The sequence below is a fragment of the Tenrec ecaudatus genome, chromosome 5 (genome assembly GCF_050624435.1).
Source record: "Tenrec ecaudatus isolate mTenEca1 chromosome 5, mTenEca1.hap1, whole genome shotgun sequence".
NCBI lineage: Eukaryota > Metazoa > Chordata > Mammalia > Afrosoricida > Tenrecidae > Tenrec > Tenrec ecaudatus.
Genome location: NC_134534.1, coordinates 181,822,747 through 181,847,029, shown reverse-complemented (window position 1 = coordinate 181,847,029; position 24,283 = coordinate 181,822,747). Strand labels below are relative to the sequence as shown.

Here is a 24,283-nt window from a genome sequence, read left to right as displayed (position 1 = left end):
AGACGTTTTGACGGAAGGGTTTTTCAGAGCCTCGAATGGGCTGATGAGTATTGAAAATGCTGAGAGACATAAGCTTTCACTTACCCTTGCACCCGCCCCTCCCCAAACAAATTGATCACAAACTCAAAAAACCCCTCCCCACCCCTCTCTCTTTCTCTCTCTCTCAACTAAATTCTGGATAGCACACTTTGTAAAACACCCTAAAGAATGTGAGATCATCAGGGGTGTGTGTGTGTGTGTGTGTGTGTGTGTGTGTGTGTGTGTGTTGATCGTGCAGGGGGAGATGGGACAGGCAGTTTCTGTCACTTTTTACCTCCTTTGCTCCAATACACGTCTTAGGATTGAAGGTGCATGTGACAAGTGGCCATACCAGGTGTGCCAGGGGGCCCAGTGAGGCTCAAATCCTGCCTCAGGAACACCCAGCCTCTGGCCAATCCAGGGCCACTTCCCTCCACTGACATCCTGGACCTACGCGGGATGACAGCAGCCAGTGGGCAACGATCTCCCAAGGAACCTGGGGAACGCATACCCAGCAACCAAGAAGAATCCCAGCAAAGTGTCTCCTGATCCTTCAGTTGGGCTAGGAGCAGGGAGAGAGACTGGGCTTCCCACTCCCGTAAAGAGTCGCCGTCTCGGAAACCCACCGGGCAATTCTACCCTGTCCCAAAGGGTCACTGTGGTGTCGGCATCAACTCGGTGGCAATGAGGTTTTTTATTTGAACCCACAGGGGCGGTTCTACTCTGTCCTGTTGGGTCCCTGTGAGTCAGAATGGACATAATGGCAGTGGGTTTGGGAGGGCAAAGCACCTTTTCCCGCTTGTTTCCCAGGTCAGTGAGCCACGTTTTTGCAGGAAGACGTATATGTGAAGTCTATGCTTCGCAGGAAACACACCAATGTTACGGCACAGGCAAAACGCAGCAGCCCTGGGTGCAGTCAGAACCCTTTATTGGAGCTCACCTCCTAACGCCGGCCGTCCCGGGCACTTTCCCGGCGTGCGTGGACAGGCTGACCCTGGTGTCATGTTGGTACAGTACAAGTGAACACAACGTGAATACAGTAGCTGCCCTCTTAGCAAATGATTCCCTTGCATCGTGGCGGGGAAGGGTCTGGGGCAGAGGGTGGGGCCCCGTGCTTCCATGTGGCCCGCTGTTCTTCCTCCTGGCTCTCCTCCGCAGTGACATTGCCCTCCTAAAGAGGGCGCACTCCCGGGAGAGCAGCAGGGAGCAGTCCTGTCAGGGCCCCAGGGTAGCTCACCTCCCCCTGCCCCATCACCCCACCGCCCCAGCCCCAGCCGGCTTCAGCCCTCCTTCCGCAGCAACACCTTGATGCTGCTGCAGACCTGCCCCAGGGCGGTGAAGAGCGGGTTGCAGAAGGTGCGGATGCAGAGGGAGTAGATGTGGCTGATGCACTGAATCTCGATCAGGTAGCTCTTGATGCAGGGCACCACTGCCCAGATGTGGCAGAAGGAGATGCAGGCAAACAGGAAGCCCCAGAGCAGGGCCAGCGGCACGCCCAGCAGCGTGGACAACAGGCGGTAGCACCAGTACTTGGACACGGTGAAGGTGGTGTAGCTCACCTTCCACACCCCGTCGAAGCTGTAGGTGCCCACAGGCTCCGCAATCACGTCCTCGAAATCCACCTGCAGGGGCGGCAAGGGCGAGCCTCAGTCCCAGCATTCCTTTCTTCCCCCACAGCCAGAGTCCCTTGTCAGGTCTGCTGAGCGCCAGCACTCCCTGCAGGGAGGGCTCATTAAACACAGGTGGCTGGACCAGTCTGCAGGACTGAGGGGGGCGCCTGAGAGCCTGCATTGGTACCCAGCTCCCGGGTGCCCCTGATGCTTCAGTCCTGAGACGGCACTGCCTTGCTCTGCAAGAGAGCAGTCGGCCACAGAGCAGGAGTCGAACCTCCATTGTGTGAATGGCCATTGGGACACGGCGGCGAGAGGCAGAGTTAGAACCCAAGCCAAGCTCACGGCCATGGTGCCAATACTGACCCTCAGAGACCCCATCGATCCCACAGGGCAGAGAACCGCCCTAGACAGTGGCCAAGGCTTACTGTCACTTCAGAGAGACACCTTGTCGCCACAGCTGCGAAAATGGGCTCCCCAGAGCAACTACTGTTTGCTTTCTGTTGTGCTTGAGATCATGAGATCAGAGGCAGAGGCAGCAAACACTGCCCCCCATCACTGCAGGACAGACTGCCACGCTCATCTCCTGCAGAGCAGCAGGTGGGCTCGAACCACCGTCTCTCGGTTAGTTACTGGGGACTTTAACCACCGTGCCAGTACCAGGACTCCTCAATGTAGACCAACCGTTCATAGGTTCTACCGCTTTCTGATCTCGGGGCGGGGCTGGGGGAGGTAGCACGGGACAGACAAACAGCCCACACAGATGGAAGCTGATGGAGACCCTGGGGGAGGGTGGGGGGGCTCGAGTGAGAAAACACTCTCACTCGCTGAAAGGCTGCAGATCCACACCGACCCAGAGGACCCTGGCATAAAGCCCCGGGGTGGGGGGGGGGGGGCAAGAAGCACGCCTCGCGGAAGCATTGTCCCCCATAACACGCAGGATGGCCCCATGGCAGAGGCGACTCAGGCAACACGCGTGGCTTGGCTTCGTTTTCTCTCCCACAGAGAAGACTTGCCTCAGCTTAAAACTTCCCTCCTCCTTTATCCCACGTCCCCGCACCTGGGTCTTCCCTTCTTGTTCGTCTCAGTCTTTATCAAAGAAAAACGCCCTTTCCCCCCACTCTCTGCGGATCCACAGTTCAAGTGCTGTCCCCATTTCAGCAGCCCCTCCTCCCACGACCACCACACCCCTTCCCCCTTCTCTTGCTGAATCAAGCTTCTCTCCACCCAAATTCAGAGACATTTTCATTGGACACTGATGACGAGCAAGTGGGAGCCTCCCGCCTGTGGTGGAAGGGAAGAGCAGGGGCTGCCAGCACCCGCAGGGGGCTTCCTGGAAGAGGAGGCTTCTAGCTAAGGTGACCCCTGAAGAAGCCACCTGGGCCCATTTCAGGAGGGCGGTGGCTAGACAAGTGCATTTGGGGCAGAAGGAGCAAGTGGCCAGCCTGTGCTTCTAGGAAGCCAAGCACAATCCAAGGACAGCTGAGGGGTAGGGGTGGGGGTGGGGGTGGAGGGATGGTCTCTCTCTCTCTCTCTCTCTCTCTCTCTCTCTCTCTCTCTCTCTCTCTCTCTCTCTCTCTCTCTCTCTCTCTCTCTCTCTCTCTCTCTCTTTCTCAAGAAGGAGCAAGCGGCTAGCTTGTGGTGCTAGGAAGCCATGCACAATCCAAGAACAGCTGAGTGTGTGTGTGTGTGTCTGTGTGTGTGTACACAGAATCAGACATGGGGCATCGGGCTGGCCTGGGGATCGAGCTGCCCGTTCAGAGGGTGCACTCAGGAGTGGGAGGGAGTAAGGATGGGAATGGGGGGCCGTGGAAGCACTGTCATGTCTACATAGGACAGCCTGCTTGGGGGGTGATGGCAGCGAGATGCATTAGGATGACCACACCTGCTCAGGATGACCCTCGCTAGCTGGCAAAGGGGCCTCGTCTCGGGGCGTGGCCGAGTCACCCCGCAGAGCAGGGTTTGGCGGAGAGGGGGACGCAGCATTTGCTTCCTTTGCTCACTCCTTCCGCCAGCCGCCCCACCCCCACCCCAACGTTCCTCCTTTGACACAGCAAGGAAAGTCCACACGCAGTCACTTCAGTCACCCATTCCGCTGAGGACATGACTGAGGTCCTGTTTGAGAAGTGAGCGGGGCTGCAAATTGGTGGACTCAAAAAATAAAATTGCTTTCAGTCAGCTCATTGGACTAGCTTTCTGGGAGCCCCTGCCGGTCTTCCGCACCCCCCCCCCAGGAGCTTCCTACTGTTGGGTACCCCTATGCCTGCACAGGTGGAGAGGGGGGCGAGCAGAGACTGCAAGAGGAAACGTCCTTGGGGAAGCTTGGGGCTGAATTCCTGATCTGCGGAAGGTACTTCCCAAGGAGGCCCTGGGAAAGGGGACTGGCAGAGCCAGCTTCCTGCTGCAGAGGAGCACGACCTTCCCTTTCTGCGGGCTCCTGGGAGCTCCTTGCAAGTGGGTTGAATGAACTCACTGCGGATTGTCCAGGGGTGCGGGCTAATAAGTTGGAGCAGCCAATGCGGGACTCGGGGGCTCAGAGCTCACACTTCCATCTTTGGAGGTTGGGCCTTTCCCCACCTTTGTCAGGTAGCCTCTCCCCCAGGTGTGTGGTTTTAATGAAAACGGCTTCTCGTGATAAATGGGATCGCCACGATCTCAGTTATCTGATGCTGTGGCACAACCCCAAGGGGATGGCTTTGAAGAACAGAAATGTATCTTCTCTTCGTTTAGGAAGCGAAAGGTTCAAATCCAGGGTCCCAGCCCTCTGGGAAGGTGATCGCCTGCCTTTCTCTTCCGTAGCTTCGAAGGAAGGCCCTTGCCGCCTTCTGTGTCTGTGGGCTCAGCAACCTTGGTGATCCCCACGTGGCTTGGCATCAATCTTCCCCTGTGCCTCGGCGGTTCCCATCCCAGGGGCCTTGGAGCCAAAGGACATACTCTGCTCATGGCTCCTCTTTCTTGGTAGTAGCCAGGCCCCTCCCTTTCTCTCTCCTTTTCAATTTTGTAACATGAAAAGGGGATACTGGCCATGCCCCAAGGAAACTCCCCTTACAGTAGTAGCTCAGGGCTCAGCCCTAAGTAAGAGTGTAGCAGATGAAATCATGGGGAATGATTATATCCTTACATCACTGCCACATCCATCATTATGTAACTGCTGCCAAACCACCAAAAGTTGTGGCCCAGTCATGTGGACACATATTTTTTTTGGGGGGGCACAATTTAATCTTTGATATTTCATACTTTGGGCCCTAAAAACTCATGTCCTTGCCATATATACAACGCATTCACCCCACTGGATCATCCCCAAATCCTTAAATCAACATCAACCCCAAGTGATATCCTGAGGTAAATTCCTTTGCATCTGTGAACCTGTAGAGCATATCATAGAAGTGATGAGCTTCCAGAGTGCAGTGTGGAACAGGTACAAGGTAGTCGTTTCCATGACAAATGGGAGACATGGGAGGGGAGAAAGATACTAGGCATCCACAAGAAAAACAAACAAACACACACACAAAAACCTAGCAGGATAATTCATCTTAGCTCTCAAGGCTTGAAAATAATCCTGTCTTCTCTCTGAGATCCTATTTCCCCAGAGGCTGCGCGTTGGCCACATTCTCTGGATTTTGTGCAGAGGCTCCTTGGCCTTGGCCTGCAGCTCCACTTTCCAGGTCCACTGGGATGGCAACTCTGCTCTCTCGGCTTCAGGTGGCCCCCTCCTCCTGGTCCAACCAAGCGGGAACCCCACCTACGGAGCCCCAGCAGCTCTGTCAACTCCTTGGGCATGGCAGCCCTGTCCCCCAGCCGTGGGCAGAGGATGGGGCCCGATTCCCCCACTGTGATTGGCAGCCTCATGCCCAGAGCTAAGTTGGTGGAGATAGGACTCTTTGAAACCCCGAAGACTGAAGCCCCTCCTTTGGAGACTCCAGAGACCAGAGCCCCCCACTTTGAGACCTCAGAGTTCCTGACTTGATCCTTTGAGACAAAGGAAGCTCTGCTTCCCAAACACCTTGTTTCTTAAGCTGCTGCTTCCTAGTTCTTTGGCCTCTCGGCCCCTCAGGTCTCTTGAGTCCCCCCAGCCTCGGCTCTGATGAGGAAAATGCTCCACCTGCCTCACCCAAGGGCACTCAGCTCTCTTGCGCTGTGACTCAGCTTCCCCACCATCTCGCCCTGGTCTCCTGTCTCTGTGACCCCCTTACTCTGCCACTGTTTCTCGGAGTCTCCACTGTCTCTGGTGTTCCAGCTCTCCTCATTTCCTTCCAAGTTCTCACTCAAGTTTTCTCTGACATCCATCAGTCCAGCAGCAGTCTCTTCACGGCACACTCGGCTTTTGTAATTCTCACCCACTGCCACTGAGTCCATTCCAAATCCCAGAAACCCTTTCTAGGGCTTCTGAAGCTGTTCATCCTGATGGTCTCCTCATCCTCCCGTGAAGCCACTAGTGGGTTTGAACTACTGACCTTCTGGTTAGCAGTCCAATGCTTGCTCAACAGCCTCTACCCGCTACTCAATTCCCAAACTGCGTCTACATCTTGGGTGTCTATCAGAGCAGCACACCACTCCTCCAGTAACAAAGTCTGTTTCCGTGCCCCGGTCTGCTCTAAGATACATGCCCAAGTGCATGGCTGTGGAAAATAGAAATGTATTCTTTCACAGTGTAGGCATCCACAGGTCCTAATTCGGGGTGCCAGTGTTCAAGAAAGGCTTTCCCTCTCTGTCGGCTCTGGGAAATTTCCCTGTCTCTTTCCAAGTGCTATGGGCCTGCCGTTCCTAGGAGTCTCTGGGTGTCTTGACATCAATTCCCCCCTGGGTCTAGGAGGTTCTCAATGCAAAGACTCCAGGTCTGAAGAACAGGCTCTCCTCCCGGCTCTTCTTTCCTGGTAGTATCGGGCTCCTCTCTCTGTGTTCGCTTCTCTCTCCCTTCATTTCTTGTCAGAGTAGAGGTGCCGCAGAAAAGGCATTTAACAACCATCCGTGCACATGCCTGATACACACACTCAGCAGAAGGAAAATCCCTGGCCATAATTAAGGCCTGCAGGCCAAAACAATGGCCCACACACATTTCAACAGAAGGAAACTGCAAGCACTCCCCTTGTGCACAGGAACCAAGCACGGATGCCCTGTCTCACTACTCCCTTCCAACATAGGGTGCTGCGGTTCAGTTCCCTATGGCTCACGGCAGGCCCATGTACAGCCAACAGAATGTTGCCTGCTCCTGAGCCATCCCGAAACTCAGTGGTGGATTTGACTGTTGTGATCCATCGAGTTTTCACTGACTGGTTTTTGGAAACAGGTAGCCAGGCCTTTCTTCCTGGTCTGCAAACTATGATGAAGCCTATGTATCATCCTGGCAACAGCAAGCCTTCACGGACAGATGGGTGGTAACACCTCAGCGGGGCATAAACCTCAGTTTTCCATGTGGCAAGCGGGTGTTCTAGCCCTGCACCCCCACCCTGCACCTTTACGCAGTTCTTCCCAGAGAACGGTTTTGGGGGAGGGTTCATATAGCTATACTGTATAGCTATATCCCTGCATCCCCTTTTCTAGCTAATTTCTCCTGTTGCCAATCTTTGTCATTGTGAATTGGGCGGTGGTTTGCAAAACAGGCATTGCATTTGATAATTCACACGCATCTTTTTTGTTTCATCGACTGCAGTCCCCACAATGAAACATAACGATCCCCCTTCCTCCCTGGGCTTCCTGTGTCCGTTCTTTCTTCATTGCTCACTCTCCTGGACTTTGTCCTGGGGAGCCCGCCACCCCTTGGCGATTGTTCTAAGGGGTGTGTCCCTCAGTGGTGTCGTGTGTTCCCTTTCTAGACTGTGTTAGACCAGGTATGTTAGCGAAACAAGTCTAGAGACACGCATGTATGTAAAGAGAGAGTTTGATACAAAAGAGCAATTATACATTGAGAAAACATCCCAGCCCAGTCTAGATTAAATCCTTAAGTCTGGTTTTAGCCCTTATGTCCGATACCAGTCTATAAATTCCCTTTCAGACTCATGCAACACATGCACTGATGCCGAATGCAGGAAGGTCACAACAGGCCAGTGGGTGGGAAGTCTTTGGAGTCAGTGGCTGTGAAAGTACATCAGCGCTGGCCTGGGTCTCCACGTGGCTCCTCCAGCGCCAGGACTCTAGCACAGCTCCATGTATTTAGTCAGCAGGAAGACGAGGCAGAGAGTCTGTCTGTATCGGGCCTCCAGCGAGCTATTGATCTCTGTGGTGCCTCCAAGTGAGGTCATCAAGCTGCAACCTGATTGACAGGCTAGACTCCACCCCTTCACGGGTTGACACCAGATTATGTAACGACCACATAGGCCCATTTATTGTGTGGCTGAAAAATCAAGCCTTGGTGAATTTGACTTCAGACCTGAAGGATGACAGAAGGATGATAGTGTCCTGGTTTCTACTAGTCTCCGTCCTACCAGTAAGCCTGGTCGCTTTTTGTTTTGTTTTGCTTATGATTGTGAGTTTGGTTCCACATCTTTCTCCCACTCTACGCAAGACCTTCTAAGGTGATCCCTTTCCGATCAGTTGGCAGTGGTAGTCGGCTACCATCTACTGTAAGTCAGACACCATCTAGTTCTTTTGGTCTCCGCGTGGTGGAGACTGATGTGGGCATGGCCCATTCGTCCGCTGGATTATGGTTTCCACGTGCTTCTTATTTTTATCACTCTTCTCTCCTCTGGGAAGCAAGAGGCCCATAGCTGCACCTGCGATGGAAATTCGCGAGCTTTTCAGACTCTAGTTGCTACGCACCAAAGTAGAATGTGGAATATTGTGTTTATGGACTAGGTTAGATGGTCCCTGTACTGCAGGCCCCCTGACTCATTCCTCCAAGGTGTTTGATTTTGCATAAGGAGCTACGTTACTTAGCCTCCTGTGTGCTCCACAGCATTCATGGCTATATTGGCAGTGAAGGTAAATACAGAAAGAGAAATACTCTATCCCTAACCTATATACCTTTGTCTCACTTTAACGTCAGACTCGCAGCTCCTGGACCCTGCCTCAGCTGTACAGGTGGCTGGGGCAGCTGAGGACGAAGTCTCAACCCGGTGGCAAAGTTAACAATGTGAGACTCCAGGATTCACATAATATGAAGCTGCCTTGAGGAGTCCTGAGGACCCAGCTTCCTATCCTAGAGGTCTCAGCAAAGACCACTTAGCCTCTGAAACAGCCTCTGTGTGGGCAGGAGGGGTTGAAGGACAACACATGGGCCTTACATCCTCGGAATGAAATTGCTCCTTCCTAGAGGGCTGATAGGAGGTTGAGCTCTCTACTACGGAGTGTGGAGGCAGAGATGAAAGAGTCACACAAGCCCAAGTGGCTTGGGGGCATCCGATGGCTTTGGAGAGAAGTGGAGAGTGCTGGCATCTTCTATATCTGATTACATCAGACAAAACTCCAGAAGCTGGGCTGAGGGAAGGGATGGATGTTGGCCCGGGGACCATTCTAACCTTAGCCACTTGGCTATTGTGGCAGTTATATAATCTCCTATCTACTTGTGAAGGGGTGGAGTCTAGCCTGTCAATCAGGTCGCAGCTTGATGACCTCATTTGGAGACATGAAGGAGATAAATAGCTCACAGGAGACCTGATACTCACTCTGCTTGTCTCCCTGGGAGACATTCCTGTTGACAAGCCACATGAAGCTACGCTGATGGAGCCAGAGCCCTGGAGCTGGAGGAGCCACTTGGAGACCCACACCAGCGCTGAGATGCTTCTGCCACCACTGGATCCACAAGACTTTCCACCCGCTGGCTTGTGATCTTCCTGCATTTGGCGTGCTGGGTGAGTCGGAAGAGGAAATTATAGACTGGTGTCAGACATATCAGCTAATATTGGACTTATGGACTTGATCTGGACTGGGCTGGGATGTTTTCTTAATATACAATGACTCTTTGATAGAAAACCCTCTCTTACACATATATGGTGTCTCTGGATTTGTTTCTCTAGTCCACCCGGACTAGCACAGCTATCTAGTTTCCTGTACTTTCCCCAGGGCCCAAGGGCTGCAGGCCACCCCCTCCCCCATCACGGCCTATATATCTTAGCACACAGGTGGGCTCCTGGGGCCGTGAAGGTGAGCTTGATCAGCCGAGGGAAGCATATAGACAGAGGCTTGCTTCCCTGCCTCTATCCCAGCAGGTCTTCCTCCTGACTTCCTACCTGTCTGGCTGTTGTGGGCCCACGTGGTGGCCCCTCCTGCCTTTTGTGTGTCTGTTCCTTAGAACAGTGTCCCTACTTACAGATAGCCTAGTTTGGCCCTCTTACTTTTATGGATGAACAGGCCAAGAAGGGAGGTGCCTGGCTGCCACTCACAGGGGATTGGTGGCCAAGCCCAGAATCAAAGGGTCCCAGCTCTAAGCGGGCATTCTTCATTCTTCCTCTCCCACTGTGAGGTCAGTACTGGCAGCCTGTGGTGATGTCACCCTCCCAGGCCTGGTCCAGGTCACTCAGAGACACACGCCCTAGGGCAACACCCAGGACACTTTCTCCCCAGTCACTTGTTGAGCTCCTAGCTATCAGCAATTTCCCAGGCCCCTTGCAGCCTTAGTACCAGCTTATTTCTCCGTCTACACATTTTGTTACGGGGCCTGGCCTCTAGGAAGTGGCATACACATGAGTAAAGTCCCATGACTAAGAGGCCCGTTTCTTATAGGGTGTGTGGTCTTAAGTACATTATATCACTTCTCCCGCCTCATTTTATCTCCTAAGGAGGACTGGAGGGTAAACTAGACTAAGCTATGTAAAGTTCTGCCTGCACAGAACTCCTGATAAATAACTGGTTATCTACAGTCGTTTACTGACATAAGGAGCTGCAGTGCCCGAGGCGGGTGTGCATCAGTGTCCTCGTTGACGGGATGAGGAGCTTTGGCAGATCACACGTCTCTTGGAGGTTCCCATTCTCGTCCATAAAACGGGAGTAATCGTACCAGCCTTGCTATTTCCCACAACTGTATTGTGAGAGTAGAAGCCGTGTTTTCTTCCACTTATCTATCTAACCACTTACCCACCTATGCAGACATCCACTCGTCTACCCACCTCCAGCCCTCTCAACTCCACTGGCAACAAACCAGCCCACAGAGCAGGGGCCCTGATTTGTTGAGCTGACGCCCACCCGTGGCAGCCCCACGTGTCACCAAGGAGCACCACTCCCTTGGGTTTTCAGCAGCTGTGCCATTTCAGGAATAGATCGCCAGACTTTTTCTCCAAGACCCTCCATCACGTTTTTAGTTAATAGCTAAACGCCGCTTAAACCACCGAGGAACTTTAACCATCTATCTACCCAATTATCATCCATTTATTCACCTTCCCATATGACCTATTCTCCTTCCCTCTCTTTATTCATCCATCCACCTCATTTCTCGCCACGCAGCCACCCACCCACACGAACATTTCCTGAGGTGGTGGCAGTGGCTTCAAGTTGGGCTGCATCCATATGGTCGGCAGTTCGAAACCACCAGCCACTCTGCGGGATAAAGACTGGGCTGTCTACTCCCAAACACGTTACAGTCTCAGAAACCCACAGGGCATTACTATGAGTCAGTATCAACTTGGTGGCAGTGAGTTGTTTTTTGTTGAAGTCTCACTTTGTTCTCAGAATGATTTTCACCATCTCTCAGGCAGTGGTTAGCAGGGTACCAGGCCCTTTTAGGTGCTCAGTGGTGATGATTTCTTTAAATGCTTCGAAGCTTCTATGAAAAGATACCAAAGAAATTCTGGACATCCCGGATCACCAGATGAATTCTTCAGCCGAAGAAGTCGTGTGTGTGTGTGTGTGTGTGTGAGTGTGTGTGTGTGTGTGTGTGTGTGTGTGTACTGATGCCTTGCTCTGAGCCAGTAAGATGATGAGTCCCTACGCACTATTTTCTACATAATGCTAGCAAGCCCACCCCCAGGGATCTCTCTGCTGTGTTTTAATTACCATCCATTTGGAGAAGCTGCTGCTGGCATTTGAGTGATTCCGTGTGATTGGCCTTGGGGTGCTAAGTGTGAGTGACTGCTGGTGGTTCCTGTGAATCGGATCTCCTGGTACTATCAGAGGGCCAGCCTGGGAGGAGGCAGCTGTTCCCCTACCTCGGACTTGGGAGTGGGGAGGCCTTCGGTCACAGTGTGCTAGTGGAGGGAGATATTTATAAGATCCGCCGCAGGCAGCTCTGGGCAGGCGTGCCAATTTATCAGCGGCACAGTGACTTCACTTCTTAATTAGCTTCCAGAAGTAGAGGGCAGGCAGCTTTCCCTGGGAGAGGGGGGGGGGGTGTTGAAGCCACTGGCCAAGTCTCAGTGCTGTGGACAGCTGGAAGGAGGGGCGTGGGGGGCCAGGGGAGAACGAGTTTTGCTTACTCGATTGCTGCCCCTTCTCTGGTTTATTTATTTTTGGATCAGCAAGAGCGCCAGTTAATTAATGGGAAGTAGCCAGTGCGCAGCTGCGGGGAAGGCGCAAGAAGAGGGCCGGGCCATTGCCCGAGGGTGCGTGGGAGGTGAGCTGCCTCCTCAGGTCAAAAATACTGTCCCTAGATTCCTGTGTGACTCAGTCCCGGGGGCGTACGTGTCCAGAGGCCAGCAAGATTGAGAGAGTCAATCTGGGGGTGGATGAGTTATCTTTGGGCAGGGGAGAGACCCTCTTTCTCCTCTCCCCTTGGCCCCTGAGCTGCTGTTTGAATTTGGATATGGTGGTTCCCTCTCTGGACAGCTGGTTATTGACCACCAACCTCCCACCCCCGCCCCTGCGCCCCCAACTGTATACTGAGAGCATGGAGCCAAACTCACTGGTAAAAGGCGTCGCTAGGGTGTGCGTGAACTCAACGGAGCCCCTGGCGTTGCTGTGCTGGTCCTGTCTCTCGGCTGCCCAGTTCCTACAGGGACATTCCTGTCCAGTTTATACAGGGTCATGATGAAACTGGTAGGGGGTGCTTTGGAGTGGCCATGGGAAGCTGCGTCTCACACAGTAACACAAAGAAGCTTCTACTGCTTGTGACTTTTTCATTGTATCTTTCTAGTAGTTAATTTTTGCTGTTGCTGACACAAGTATTGGTGTATGTTACATTGGAGGAGGAATGATGTAAGTGGTCTTTTATCAGATTGTTGGAGAAGCACTAGCCTATAAACTAGGAGGCTTTTATGAAATTCAATAATAGCTAAAAAATAATTACAAAAGCTTTGCTTCTTTTATTATCATTAATAATCAGAGAATTATTCATCCCAGAGCAGTGGTTCTCAACCTTCTTAATGTCATGACCCTTTCATACAGTTCCTCATGTTGTGGTGACCCCCTCAACATAAAATTATTTTCATTGCTACTTCATCACTGTAATTTTGCTACTGTTATGAATCGGGCGACCCCTGTGAAAGGGTCATTCGACCCCCAAAGGGGTCAAGACCCACAGGTTGAGAACCATTGTCCTAGAGCAGGGGTGTCAAACTGGCGGCCAGCAGGCCACATGTGACCCCCGAGGTAATTTTTTTTGTGGCCCACGATGCTCTGAAATAAAATGAAAATAGAAAAATTGTTATAAAGAAAATAGCACTTAGGGGAGATCGAGGCAATACTGTACACACAATTCCCTCATTACATTTTACTTCAGAGCATTGTGGGACACAAAAAAATTACCTCAGGGGCCACATGCGGCCCATGAGCCGCCAGTTTGACACCCCTGTCCTAGAGGATATTGCTACAAGAGCCCAGGTGGTGTTGTGGTTAGTTGTTGGGCTTCTAACCAAAAGGTCAGCAGTTCAAAACCACCAGCAGCTCCTCGGGAGAAAGATGAGGCTTTCTATTCCTGTATAGAGTTACAGTCTGGGAAACTCACAAAAGCAGTTCTACCCTTTCCATCAACTCGATGGCAGTGAGTTTGGGGGAATGATAGCTTGATAAAAATAACAATCACAATGTGTTTGGCCCAGGTAGACATCGGTTTCTGATCATCAATCAATTCTGAATAGACTATAATTACTGATTATTTATTAATTATACCTGTGGTTGTTACATACTCTTGAGTATTAAGAGTGAAGGGGTGGAGTCTAGCCTGTCAACTTGACCTCATATGGAGGCACGAAGGAGATAAATAGCTCGCTGGAGGCAGGACGCAGGCTCACTCCCTGGAAGGCATTGTAGCTGACAAGACACATGGTGCCCTGAGCTGTAGAAACCTTGTGGAGCCACTTGCCAGCCCTGAGATGCCTCTACGGCCACTGGAGCCACTGCCTACCCACTGGCCTGTGATCTTCCTGCATTCGTCATCATTGCATGTGTTTTGTGAGTCTGACGGGGACTTGATAAGTTGGTATCAGACATATGGGCTAACATCAGACTTATGGATTTGATCTGGACTGGGCTGGGATGTGTTCTCAATATCCAATTGCTCATATGTAAATCTCTTTGTCGTACACATGTGAGTGCCTGTGAATTTGTTTCTCTAGTCTACCCTGACTAACACAATTCTCTAACTGTATATTATAAGGCCGGTATGGGTTGCAATCTACTCGATAAGCAGTAAAGTTGGTTTATTTAATTATATAATCATATCAGCTGCTAATCAAAGGTTGATGCTTTGAATTCAATTAGTAGCGCCCCAGCAGCTGACATCAAGATCAGTGGTTCAAGGACACTAGTTCCTCGGCTGGAGAAAGAGGAGGCTGTCTGCTCCTGGAAAAATTTACCTGGGACACTCTGGAGCAGTTCCACTCTGACCTGAGCAGGTCACTATGAGTTGGAATTGTCTTGATGGTAATTAAAATACATGTAATATAGTTTATATAATTATAAACTAATTAGCAATCAACATATAATCAGTCCAATCATCTAGCCATCAGTGTAGCATTTCACAAGGCATGGGAGAGACAGGAGTTGGCACCCACGCCAGCTTAGCACCAAACCATTCCTTGAATTCACACAGAATTGAGAACAGCCAGGTTTGGAAGGGGGGTGGGGAAGATTAGGTGAAGCGTGGAGTCTGCATCCTACGAGGGTGATCATGGGCACCTGAACTGGGCTCATGCGCAGTCCTGGGAAGAGACCGAGTTCATGTGAGAGCTACAAGCAGGGGGAAGGGAACATGCTAGAAGGACGCCTTCAGCATCTCAGTGAGCCTTGGTCCTCACCCCCATCCTCCTGCCTTCTCTGGAGACTCGGTAAAGGTGGTAGTGGGAACAGGGGAATAGCCCTGGGATGGCTTCTACCATTAGATGTATATCAACTTTTGGTGGGTGGATTTATGGGTACCCCATAAATCAGGGTCCTCCGTACATATCCATCTGCATGTAGTCTCGCCCTTCTAGAGTCTGGGTTTTCTCTTTGACCAGAATTCTGTGGAAATGGTGTCAAATAGTTCCAGAAAAAATAACCCTTAAGAAGACCTGGTGATGCCTTGTTTCATGTTTTGGGAGGCCTGGGCCACTGGGTTAGATGTCTATCTAGATCAGGGGTGGGGAACCTTTTTTTCCTGAAAGGGCCAATTGGATGTAACATCATTAGCGGGCCATACAAAATTATCGACCTAAAAATTAGCCTGCTATCTTTGGCCAAACATTTAATGAGCTCACCCCGAATGCGATGCATTTGAACTATGCTGCTGGTGAAGAATATTGAAAATACCGTGGACTGCCAAAAGAACAAACATCTGTCTTGGAAGAAGTTTAACCAGAATGCCCCTTAGAGACAACGGAGTGTGTCAGACACGAAATAACAACAATAATATATAATCGATCAAGGATTCAGGAGCTGGGGAGGGAGGGAGGGAGGGGGGAAAGAGAGGAGCTGATATCAAGGGCTCAAGTAGAAAGAAAATGTTTTGGAAATGTTGATGGCAACAAATGTACACGTGTGCTGAATACAATTGAATGATGGATTGTCATAAGATTTGTAAGAGCCCCCCAATAAAGTGATTAATAAAAAAAAAGAAAAAACAAAAAAGGAATGCTCCTTAGAAGCAAGGATGATGAGACTTAGTCTCACGTGTTTGGGACACTTTGTCAGGAAAGACCAGTCCCTGGGGAAGGACCCAGCATCGGGACAAGGTGGGCTGCCACAGGGGCTCCCACATCAGAAAGTAGGGAGGAGGGTGCGGGTCGGACAGTGTTTCATTCTGGGAGGCCCTGGGCTGCTGTGAGCTGGATCCAACGTGGGGACAGCACATAGCAGCCGTGTGAGGACTGGAGCTGCCTCCGGTGAGTGAGTGAGGTTAGCTGCTGTTGCTGATTTTGTGAGCTCTGGTGGCATAAAGGTTGTGCACTGGGCTGTGATCTGCAAGGGCAGCAGTTCGGGAATGCCAGCCGGGTGTTCCTACTCCCGGAAAGACGGGGTTCCTACTCCTGTCAAGACTCAGTCTCAGAAACTCACAGGAGCAGCTCTACCCTGTCCTGTGGGGTCACTGTGCATCAGCATCAACTCAGTGGCAGTGAGCTGGCTTTGCTTTTAGACAGCCCAGAGGCCAGATGTGCCCAGCTAGACAGGAGGGGTCACATAAAGGGAGAGGCCCTGAAATCACATGGAGAGAGAGGTTCGGCCATTCCAGTGCCGCGGCCGAGCCAGCCTTCCAAACCATCACTCCAGATGCCCCCGAGGCTGGTCCAGCCCATACGATTGCAGAGTGGACCAGCATGTGTCTACAGCTCCGTGGGCCCCACTCAGTTCCACCCAGGCAACGTGCAGAAATGTCGCCATGTGAATACTCATCGTTGCTCTAAGCCACAGAGTGCTGGGGTGCGCTACAGCACAGAAGTACATGACCGAGGCAGTGCGTCATTATGAAAACCAGAAAGAGCTCTGGGCCCCAGGCGTCTTTTCTATAGGAGGAGGGGTTTACTGCCCCTCAGACTAGCCCTGCTGAATGAGAGTTTCTGGTGGCAGGCCCCCAGCATCGGCACTTTGGCAAGCTCCCCGAGAAAGGGCCACGTTTCCAAAACATTAACCTAAGTGATATCCAGAAGTCCCCTAACACTGGGAAGTCATGAACCCCCGTGCGATGTTGGACCACAGTGCCTTGTCTTGGAGGTTTGTGGTATGAGACAAGACCTCTCCAAAAGGAAGTGGAGTTCCAATGACTCCTCTCTGATCCAACCGCAGCCTAACCTGCCTGCTCTTCTACAAATCCCTTTTCATAAGGAGCCACCTGAGTTCAATGCAACAGTTCAGTGTGCTGCAGACAGGGGAGCAAAGAAGTTTCATCTGTCCTGTGAACTCATGTAGTGGATTGAGAGAGCGAAGGTTTATTGTGCCAACCTGGCCGATAAACACATGTGGGATTCATTGAAGGGTAGAGAGAGAAATGGCTCGGCAAGACTCGCCCTTCTGGTTCTCTGGTCTCTCATTCTCTGATGGTCAGACCAGTGTGCAGCTGCCTTAGCTGGGAAGGCTCACTTCCTGCGAGACATCCCTGAGGAGAAGCCACACGGACCTACCCTGATGCAGCCCTGGGTGCTGGAGAAGCCCGTGGAGACCCCTGCCAGCGTTGAGATGCTTGCATCACCACTGGATTCAAAGACTCTCTACCCACTGGTCTGTGATCCTCCTGCATGTGGTATCACTGTGTGTGTTTTGTGAGTTTGAGGAGGACTTTGTAGATCGGTGTCAGACATATGGGCTAAGTCAGACTATGCGCTTGGACTGGACTGGGTTGGGATGCTTTTGGAATGTACACTTACCCTAGATATAAAACTCTGCACAGTGTAAGACATGACAAAATAATAAGAATTTATAAATTATCAAGGGTTTATGAGGGAGGCAGGTGGGGAGGGAAAGGGAAAATGAGCTGATACTAAGGATTAAGTAGGAAGCAAATGTTTTCAGAATGATGATGGCAACAAGTGTATGAGTTTCTGTGGATTTGTTTCTCTACCCAGACTAACGCATGGTGTTGTGGGGCTTACTGGGACAGTGCTGTGATAGATTAGTAATGCCTGCCATGAACACTGGTAGGAGACAGGACCATATGCGCGTGCCCACACATATGCCAGCCCTGTCCAGCATTCTTCTCTATCCTGTGAAAGCCTCCATGCCTTTGCTTACTTTTATTTCCTCTTCAAACACCTTCTCCCTTTCCTATATTTAAGTTTTACACACACACACACACACACACACCTTGGATACTATTCCCCCATGAAGCCAGCTCCTGACTTGCCCAGGTATAAGTCATTTGTCCCGTGGCATTCCATCTGGTCCTACATTATGGTATTTAGCACTTTGGTCCTCATTCCAGTGTGGTCGTCTCCGGGTGCTAGACTGTGCTCGAGGAGCTAACAGGCCAGCTGCCTCTCTGTGCAGTAAAGTGTCCCGGATGCAGTGTCCGATCTGGAGGCAGAGCTTGCACACCTGGGGAGCTACTTCTCCCTTATCAACCTGAGCTCGTGCGCAAAGGGCGGGTGTGCTTTTGAAGCAGGAGGAAAACATTTGTGAGAGGCGTGGCTTGGAGATGGGGTGGGGACTTGCCCGATGAGCCTCCCGGTCTGGGGTTGGACCCTTCCCCTGGGCTCTTGGTAGGGGACTGAGTATGAATGAGGGGGAGAGAGGACGTTATTGAGGAGGAGTTCCGAGCTCTCCCATAAATACTTGAGATGGCTTTGGGGTGGGCCCGACTGTGGTTAGAACCTTTCCAACCTGTATCTGCAGGGAAGAGTGACCGCTGTGCACCTGCTGGTCATCTGGTAAGACCTGAGCACCTGGGGTGTGCAGTCCGTCCCCCCGGAGCACCGAGGGACAGGGAGTGAGTCTATCATGTTCATTAGCATCGCCTCTGAGAGCAGTTCCTGTGCATAGTAGGTACTCAGCAGGCGTTTGTGGAATCAATGTTGGGGATGATGGGGGGTGGTGAAGGTAAGGGGGGGTAGGAAGTGGAGGGGGGTGGGTGCTTTCTCATGTCCTCAGCTCCAATCCTTTTGAGCTTCCGCTCTGTGCTGGCCCTAGCCCCACACCTTGGAGATCCTGAGCGCGGGTTAAGCCCGTTGGCCTGTGCAGGGCTCGCCCCTCTGTTTTGCCACTTCCAGTCTGGGTTCATGGGTCAGGCCGTGCTCAGGTGAGTTTTATGGAGGAAAACTGAACTCAAGTACCTCTCCTGGTTAGGGGGTCTGAAGCCACAGACTCGGTGGATCTCTCTCCACTCTTCCTCCTTGACTTTCCTGTCACTGGACCTCTTTCCAGCAGCCTCTGTCTGCACCAGGGGCTGGGCCCAGACTCACACAGGAAGTTAGAGGCAGGCCCAGGGCCAGATGCCGTATGCATATCCAGCCTGGTTCCATGTGCAGCATTCTTCGTGTGCCACTCACTCCTGCCACATCATCTGTCTGCCACCACGCACCAAAGCCACCCCTGATGGCTGCCACCTGGGCTTTCCCAGCCTCATCTCTGTCACCGCCTCTATCTCCCTTGGGCTCATTCCCTCCAGTCACACTTTTCCTTCCTCTTTCTTGATCTCCCCCCCCACCCCCAGCATATCAAAGAAACCCAGGCGAGCAGGAGGCTGGCCAGGTGCAGGGAGAGCAGCCTCCTTTCTAGCCATGTCCTCCTTTCTCCGTTTCCCGGATTCTCCCACTGCCCATCGCAAAAACAGAAAGTCCACCTGAACCTATTCGTGGTTCTTCGCCAACTCTACTTTATGCCCCCTGTTTAAAGGTCTCAACATTTTCATCCCACCCGGGGGGGGGGGTGCTGGGATGGGTGGTTCTTAGCTGCCACGGAGCTGGTCCCCAGCCCACAATGACTGCATGCATAGTGGACCCTTGTGGACCAGGTGGGTTTTAGCGGCTGATTTTCAGAAAGGCAACAGCAGGCCGTTCTTCCTGGTGTCTCTTAAAGTTCCTCTGAAAGCTGTTCAGTCTCGTGACAGCACGGAAGCCTTTGCTGGCGGGCTGTGGTAGCTGTACCAGAGCTGCAGTGGCCAGGAATCTAACTGCGATCTCCTGGCTGGACGGGAAGAATTCAGCACTGAGCCTCCAGTGCCCCCGCCCAGGGAGTAAGCTGGGTGTCAAGGCCGAGTTCTACAAGCTCCTGTGTGCTCTGACTTGGCTCCCCTTTGGCACTCCTCCACTCCTGTAACCTCACCTAAGAGCTCTCGTCTGATATTTGTTGACCTCTGAAGATAGTCATATTCTCACTTTAAGCCAGCGGTTCTTAACCTGTGGGTCGAGACCCCTTTGGGGGCCAAACGGCCCTTTCACAGGGGTCACCTACGACAACACATAAATATTGCACAATATATAATTACATATTGTTTTGTGATGAATCACTATGCTTTAATTATGTTTAATTATGTTCAATTTGTAACAATGAAAATACATCCTGCATATCTGATAGTTACATGATGATTCAAAACAATAGCAAAATTACAGTTATGAAGTAGCAATGAAAATAATGTTATGGTTGGGGGTCACCACCACATGAGGAACTGTATTAAAGGGTCACGGCATTAGGAAGGTTGAGAACCACTGCTTTAAGCAAACTAAGGCATCTGTCAAACATACATGAATTGGATAAGATCCTGAACTTGACATCAACTCTGTGAAAGTCAAAGCTAGTCCCAGGTCCTCCTAACCAGGACCAATACTACTTCCTCAAGCTCAAGGGGGCTTCCAACAGCGTGCGCAGAAACTAAATGGAAAGGTGGCAGCCTTGTCCTCAGTCTGTTCTAAGCCCCCTCCTGTCTTCAGTGCCTGTCCCTTTGTAAAACATGTCCCCTCCTTTTTATTTGCTTTCCACGCTGTGCTTGTCATAATCCCGTCACCACCGCTACCGAAAAATAGCGAGGCAATGTCTGGACCTTGGTGCTTTTGAGATGGCCCACGCCGTCTGTACCCATCCACTAACTGGGAGGCTGGGGGTTTGAGGCCACCCAGCAGTGCCATGGAGACACGGCTGGTGGTCTGCTTCCTTCATAACCGGCCAGGAAAACCCCATAGCGTGGTTCTTCCTGAGGGTGCCATGGGTCAGCGTGGACCGGCAATGACAACAGGTTTGTACGCATGGGTGCGTGATCTCGGGGAGAAATGCTCTGAACGGGGAGGAAAGATGGGCTGATTTTCTGGTGAGGTGGGCGAAGGCTTCCAAGTGGAGGTGACATGGGAATTGGCCTTGATGGTGGGCATTCCTGGCCAAAACATGAGAATGTGTCCTGCTTAGCATGGCCGGTCCTGGAGCAAGCAAGGCAGAAGAGCCAGGTTGGAGCCACCAGAGCGTTTAGGCTCCACTCCTAGTAGAGGCTCCCCGTCGAGAAGAGCGGACCAGGCCTGGAGCTGCTGTCTGGCGTGGTGGCCATCCTCAGCTGTGAGCACAGGGCATCCAGTTCGCATGACTGAGGACGGGTGGATCTCAGTGGATTTAACCTCAACCCTGACACTTGGGTCTGCACTGGGTGCCAAGGTTGAATTAAAACCTAACAGAGACATCCAACAACTTTATGAGACCCCTCCCCAGTATTTCCAGTGCTTGTAGGTCTGTCTGAAACCTGGAACCCATCTTCAACTGTGAAGTTGGCGATCTAAATTCAGAAGCAGCATGGACCATCAGGGCAAAGGAGTCGGACCCTCTGGCTGTGAAAGGGGAAGAAAGAATGTGTAGTATATAGTTTGTTGCAAACTGTTTTCTATCGACGGGGCATGTTGCGATGGGATGATTTCAGATGTACTGGCTTATATAAAATCATACTAAAATTAAATCCCACCTGTCTTCCCCATGGCCACCACTTTTTAAAACCGTGGCTGCCAACCAAAGAGGCCCAGTTGTCTGCTGCCCAGTGGCAGCGGTTCGGGGTGAGCGACTCCACAAGCTATTAAATGGCTGGGATCCTTCATGAGCAGATCACAGGACCTGTCTCCCAAGAAGCCTCTGGGTGGGTTCAAGCCACCCCTGTCCCTCCCCCCCAAATGCCCCCAAGTTTTCGACTAGCAGTCCAGCCTTAACCACGTGCCCCACCCTGGACCTTCCTGTGCCTTCTAGATTTGATTCGTGGTTGCCTTCTGTTTCTTTTTTCTTTCGCTTTATTTTTAATCATGTTATTGGGGGCTCATACAACTCATCACGATCCATCCATCCATCCATTGTGTCGAGCACATGTGCACATTGGTTGCCCTCATCATTCTCAAAACACCTGCTTTCTACTTGAGCCCTTGGTATCAGCTCCTCATTTTCCCTCCCTCCCTGCCCACCTCCATCACGAACACTTGATAACTTACAAATTATTATTTTGTCACGTCTTACACTGTTGGACGTCTCTACGTACTTTTCTGTTGTCCATCCCTCAGGGAGGGGGTTATATGTAGATCCTTGTGATCAGTTCCCCCTTTCTACCACACCTTCCCCTTCCCCCTGTATTGCTACTCTCATGATTTGTCCTGAGGGGTTTATCTGTCCTGGATTCCCTGTTTCCAGTTCTTATCTGTTCTAGTGTACATCTTCTGGTCTAGCTGGACTTGTAAAGTAGAATTGGAATCATGATAGTAGGGGGTGGGGGTGTAGGAAGCGTTAAAAAACTAGAGGAAAGTTGTATATTTCATCATTGCTATGCTGCGCCCTGACTGGCTCATCTCCTCCCTGCGACCCTTCTGTAAGGAGATGTCTGGTTGTCTACAGATGGGCTTTGGGCCTCCACTCTATGCCCCCCCTCATTCACAATGATATGATTTGGTTGCCTTCTGTTTCTATTGGACACAGTGCCAACCATTCATTTGCAACTGGAAACCGTAGGCACCCACACTTTGAAAGGCTGTCCAATGACTGAGGTGGGGAGTCAGGATCCGGCTCTGAGGAATTCTGCTCTAGAAACATCCCTGTGGCTATAGCAGAGACTGGGTGCAGCAGATGGCAATGGCCTTGGGAAGACTTCTCAGGGTAGACACTGTCTTCTGAGAGGTCCCTTTCAAGACAGTGCTCTCTGAGATGCCTGCTCCTGGCCAGTGGACCCGGGGCGGTCACTCAGCTTGGCGGCGGAGCCTATAAATGCTGGCCAGAGCTCTGAGTAGTGTGTGTCTCTCTGTGTGTATGTGTGCGGGGAGGGGGAGTCGCCAGCTTTTCTGGAAGCCACCACCTGGAGATGAGCCTTGTGCCCACTGTGGAGACCGCAGGAAACACACACGCACACACACACCATCCCCCCACCCCCATCCACGGCACAGAAAACAGCCTCGCTTGGGCCCTGTTGCTGTTCCTTCCAGGATGAGCATCAGTAGTAAATGGGCGAGGCTCGGTGCCCAGGGAGACCTTTTCTTTCTCTCTTGTCTCTCTTGCCCTGCCTGAGTTTCGTTCCCATTTATGCCGAAGCCGACGATTGCGCGAATTTGTTAGCGGGAAAGCGATGGCCGCTCTCAAAAGCTCTTTTCAGGAGAAAGGATTGGTTCTGGAGCAGGCACCTGTGCACGGTCAAGCTGGTTCTCGCCCCCCAACTAGAGCTGGCACCTCTGGCGGGGCGGGGCGGGGCAGGCCTGCCTACCTTGACGATGTCCTCGTTAATGTTCTTGGGGTCTCGGTTCACCAGGTTGATCTCTTTGCAGTGGATGTCCTTGACGATCTGGGCTTCCAGGTCGAGGTCCGTGTGCTCCTCAGCCATCATCGCGGGGCTGGGTGGACCCCGGAGGGGATCCTCGCGCGTGCCTGGCCCACCGGGCTGCGACGGCGGCCTAGAGAGACCAGCTCAGTGTCCGCAGCTCAGACTTGTGGGCCTGCTTGCTAAATAGGCCCCACCCAGCATGCCGGCTGACAGCTGCCCCACATAACTCCAGCCTGCCTCTCATTAAAGCCTCCCGTGGCAGGCCTCCAAGCTAAAATTAAGACTGGACATCTACGGGAAGGCCGTGCACCCCCTGAAAGGAGGCCACTGGGCGCCGGGCCGGCCGCGGGTCACAGCTTTGGGAGGTGGTGCTGGAATGCGCTCCACCGCATAGAGGTCCAGGGAGAGGGCCTTAGGTGAACATGCCCCAAAGCAGGGCGCTGGCTAGCTGTGTGGCCTTGGGCACAATGTGCCCATCTTTAAAATGGGACATAATGATTAGAAGTCAGGGCTCTGTGTAACTTAGTAGAAGGGAGGAAACCGGCTCTCGAGTTTGAAAGGGCTTTGGAACTGAAAAACAGTTTATTATCAATTTTCACTATAGAGCAATAGGTGATACATCTAGTCATAAATGTACCTTAAATGTGGCTTAGATGACAATACGAACACGACCAGGAGCCCTAAAAGATGGCTACGCATTGGACGGCCATTCCCAAGGTGCGCAGTTCCAAACCGTCAGCTGCTGCTCGGGAGAAAGACTTCCTACTCTGGCAAAGAGTTAGTGTTGGCACTCACGGGGCAGTTCCTCCAGGCCCTGTAGGCTCGCTATGAATGGGCCGGCCTCGGTGGCTGGGGGTTTGGGGTATGAGTACTGCCAACACAATCGTTCAGTATGATTTCCGACATCGCATAGCAACATGCTTCTTAACGGAGCGGAACCCTTTTACTGATTTCATCGCGCGTCACGCTGAAAAGGCAATACTGTAGGTTCACTACCAAATTGCCACGATGCGGTAGCGAAGATATTACAAAAATGGACAAAATCGGTGGCTACTAAAATGCGGCTCACCAGGGATGCCCAGTAGTGTGTGCAGACAAAGCCCCGTGACTAGAGGTGTCCCTGCAGGGGGAAGAGTGACAACTGACTGCAGGTTCAAACTGTACATTAGCATAGAATTCCATCCAG

The 24,283-nt window shown here is 51.9% G+C and overlaps 1 protein-coding gene across 1 annotated transcript; it reads right to left on the bottom strand.

The window, feature by feature from the left end:
• Positions 1-1,298: 1,298 nt before the first annotated feature.
• On the bottom strand, positions 1,299-23,211 carry CAV3 (caveolin 3). Its single transcript, XM_075550806.1, has 2 exons — positions 23,041-23,211; positions 1,299-1,640 (listed from the first exon to the last, which is right to left on the bottom strand). Exons 1-2 carry the CDS (start codon positions 23,158-23,160, stop codon positions 1,299-1,301), a joined length of 462 nt encoding a protein of 153 aa, XP_075406921.1. The 5' UTR covers positions 23,161-23,211.
• Between the last annotated feature and the right edge of the window lie 1,072 nt (positions 23,212-24,283).

Bases quoted from the DNA above. Each gene is read 5' to 3' on its own strand.
- CAV3 (XM_075550806.1), bottom strand. From the start codon at position 23,160: ATGATGGCTGAGGAGCACACGGACCTCGACCTGGAAGCCCAGATCGTC. The intron at 1,641-23,040 runs GTAGGCAGGCCT...CCGCCCCTGCAG, and splicing joins TTAACGAGGACATCGTCAAG to GTGGATTTCGAGGACGTGAT.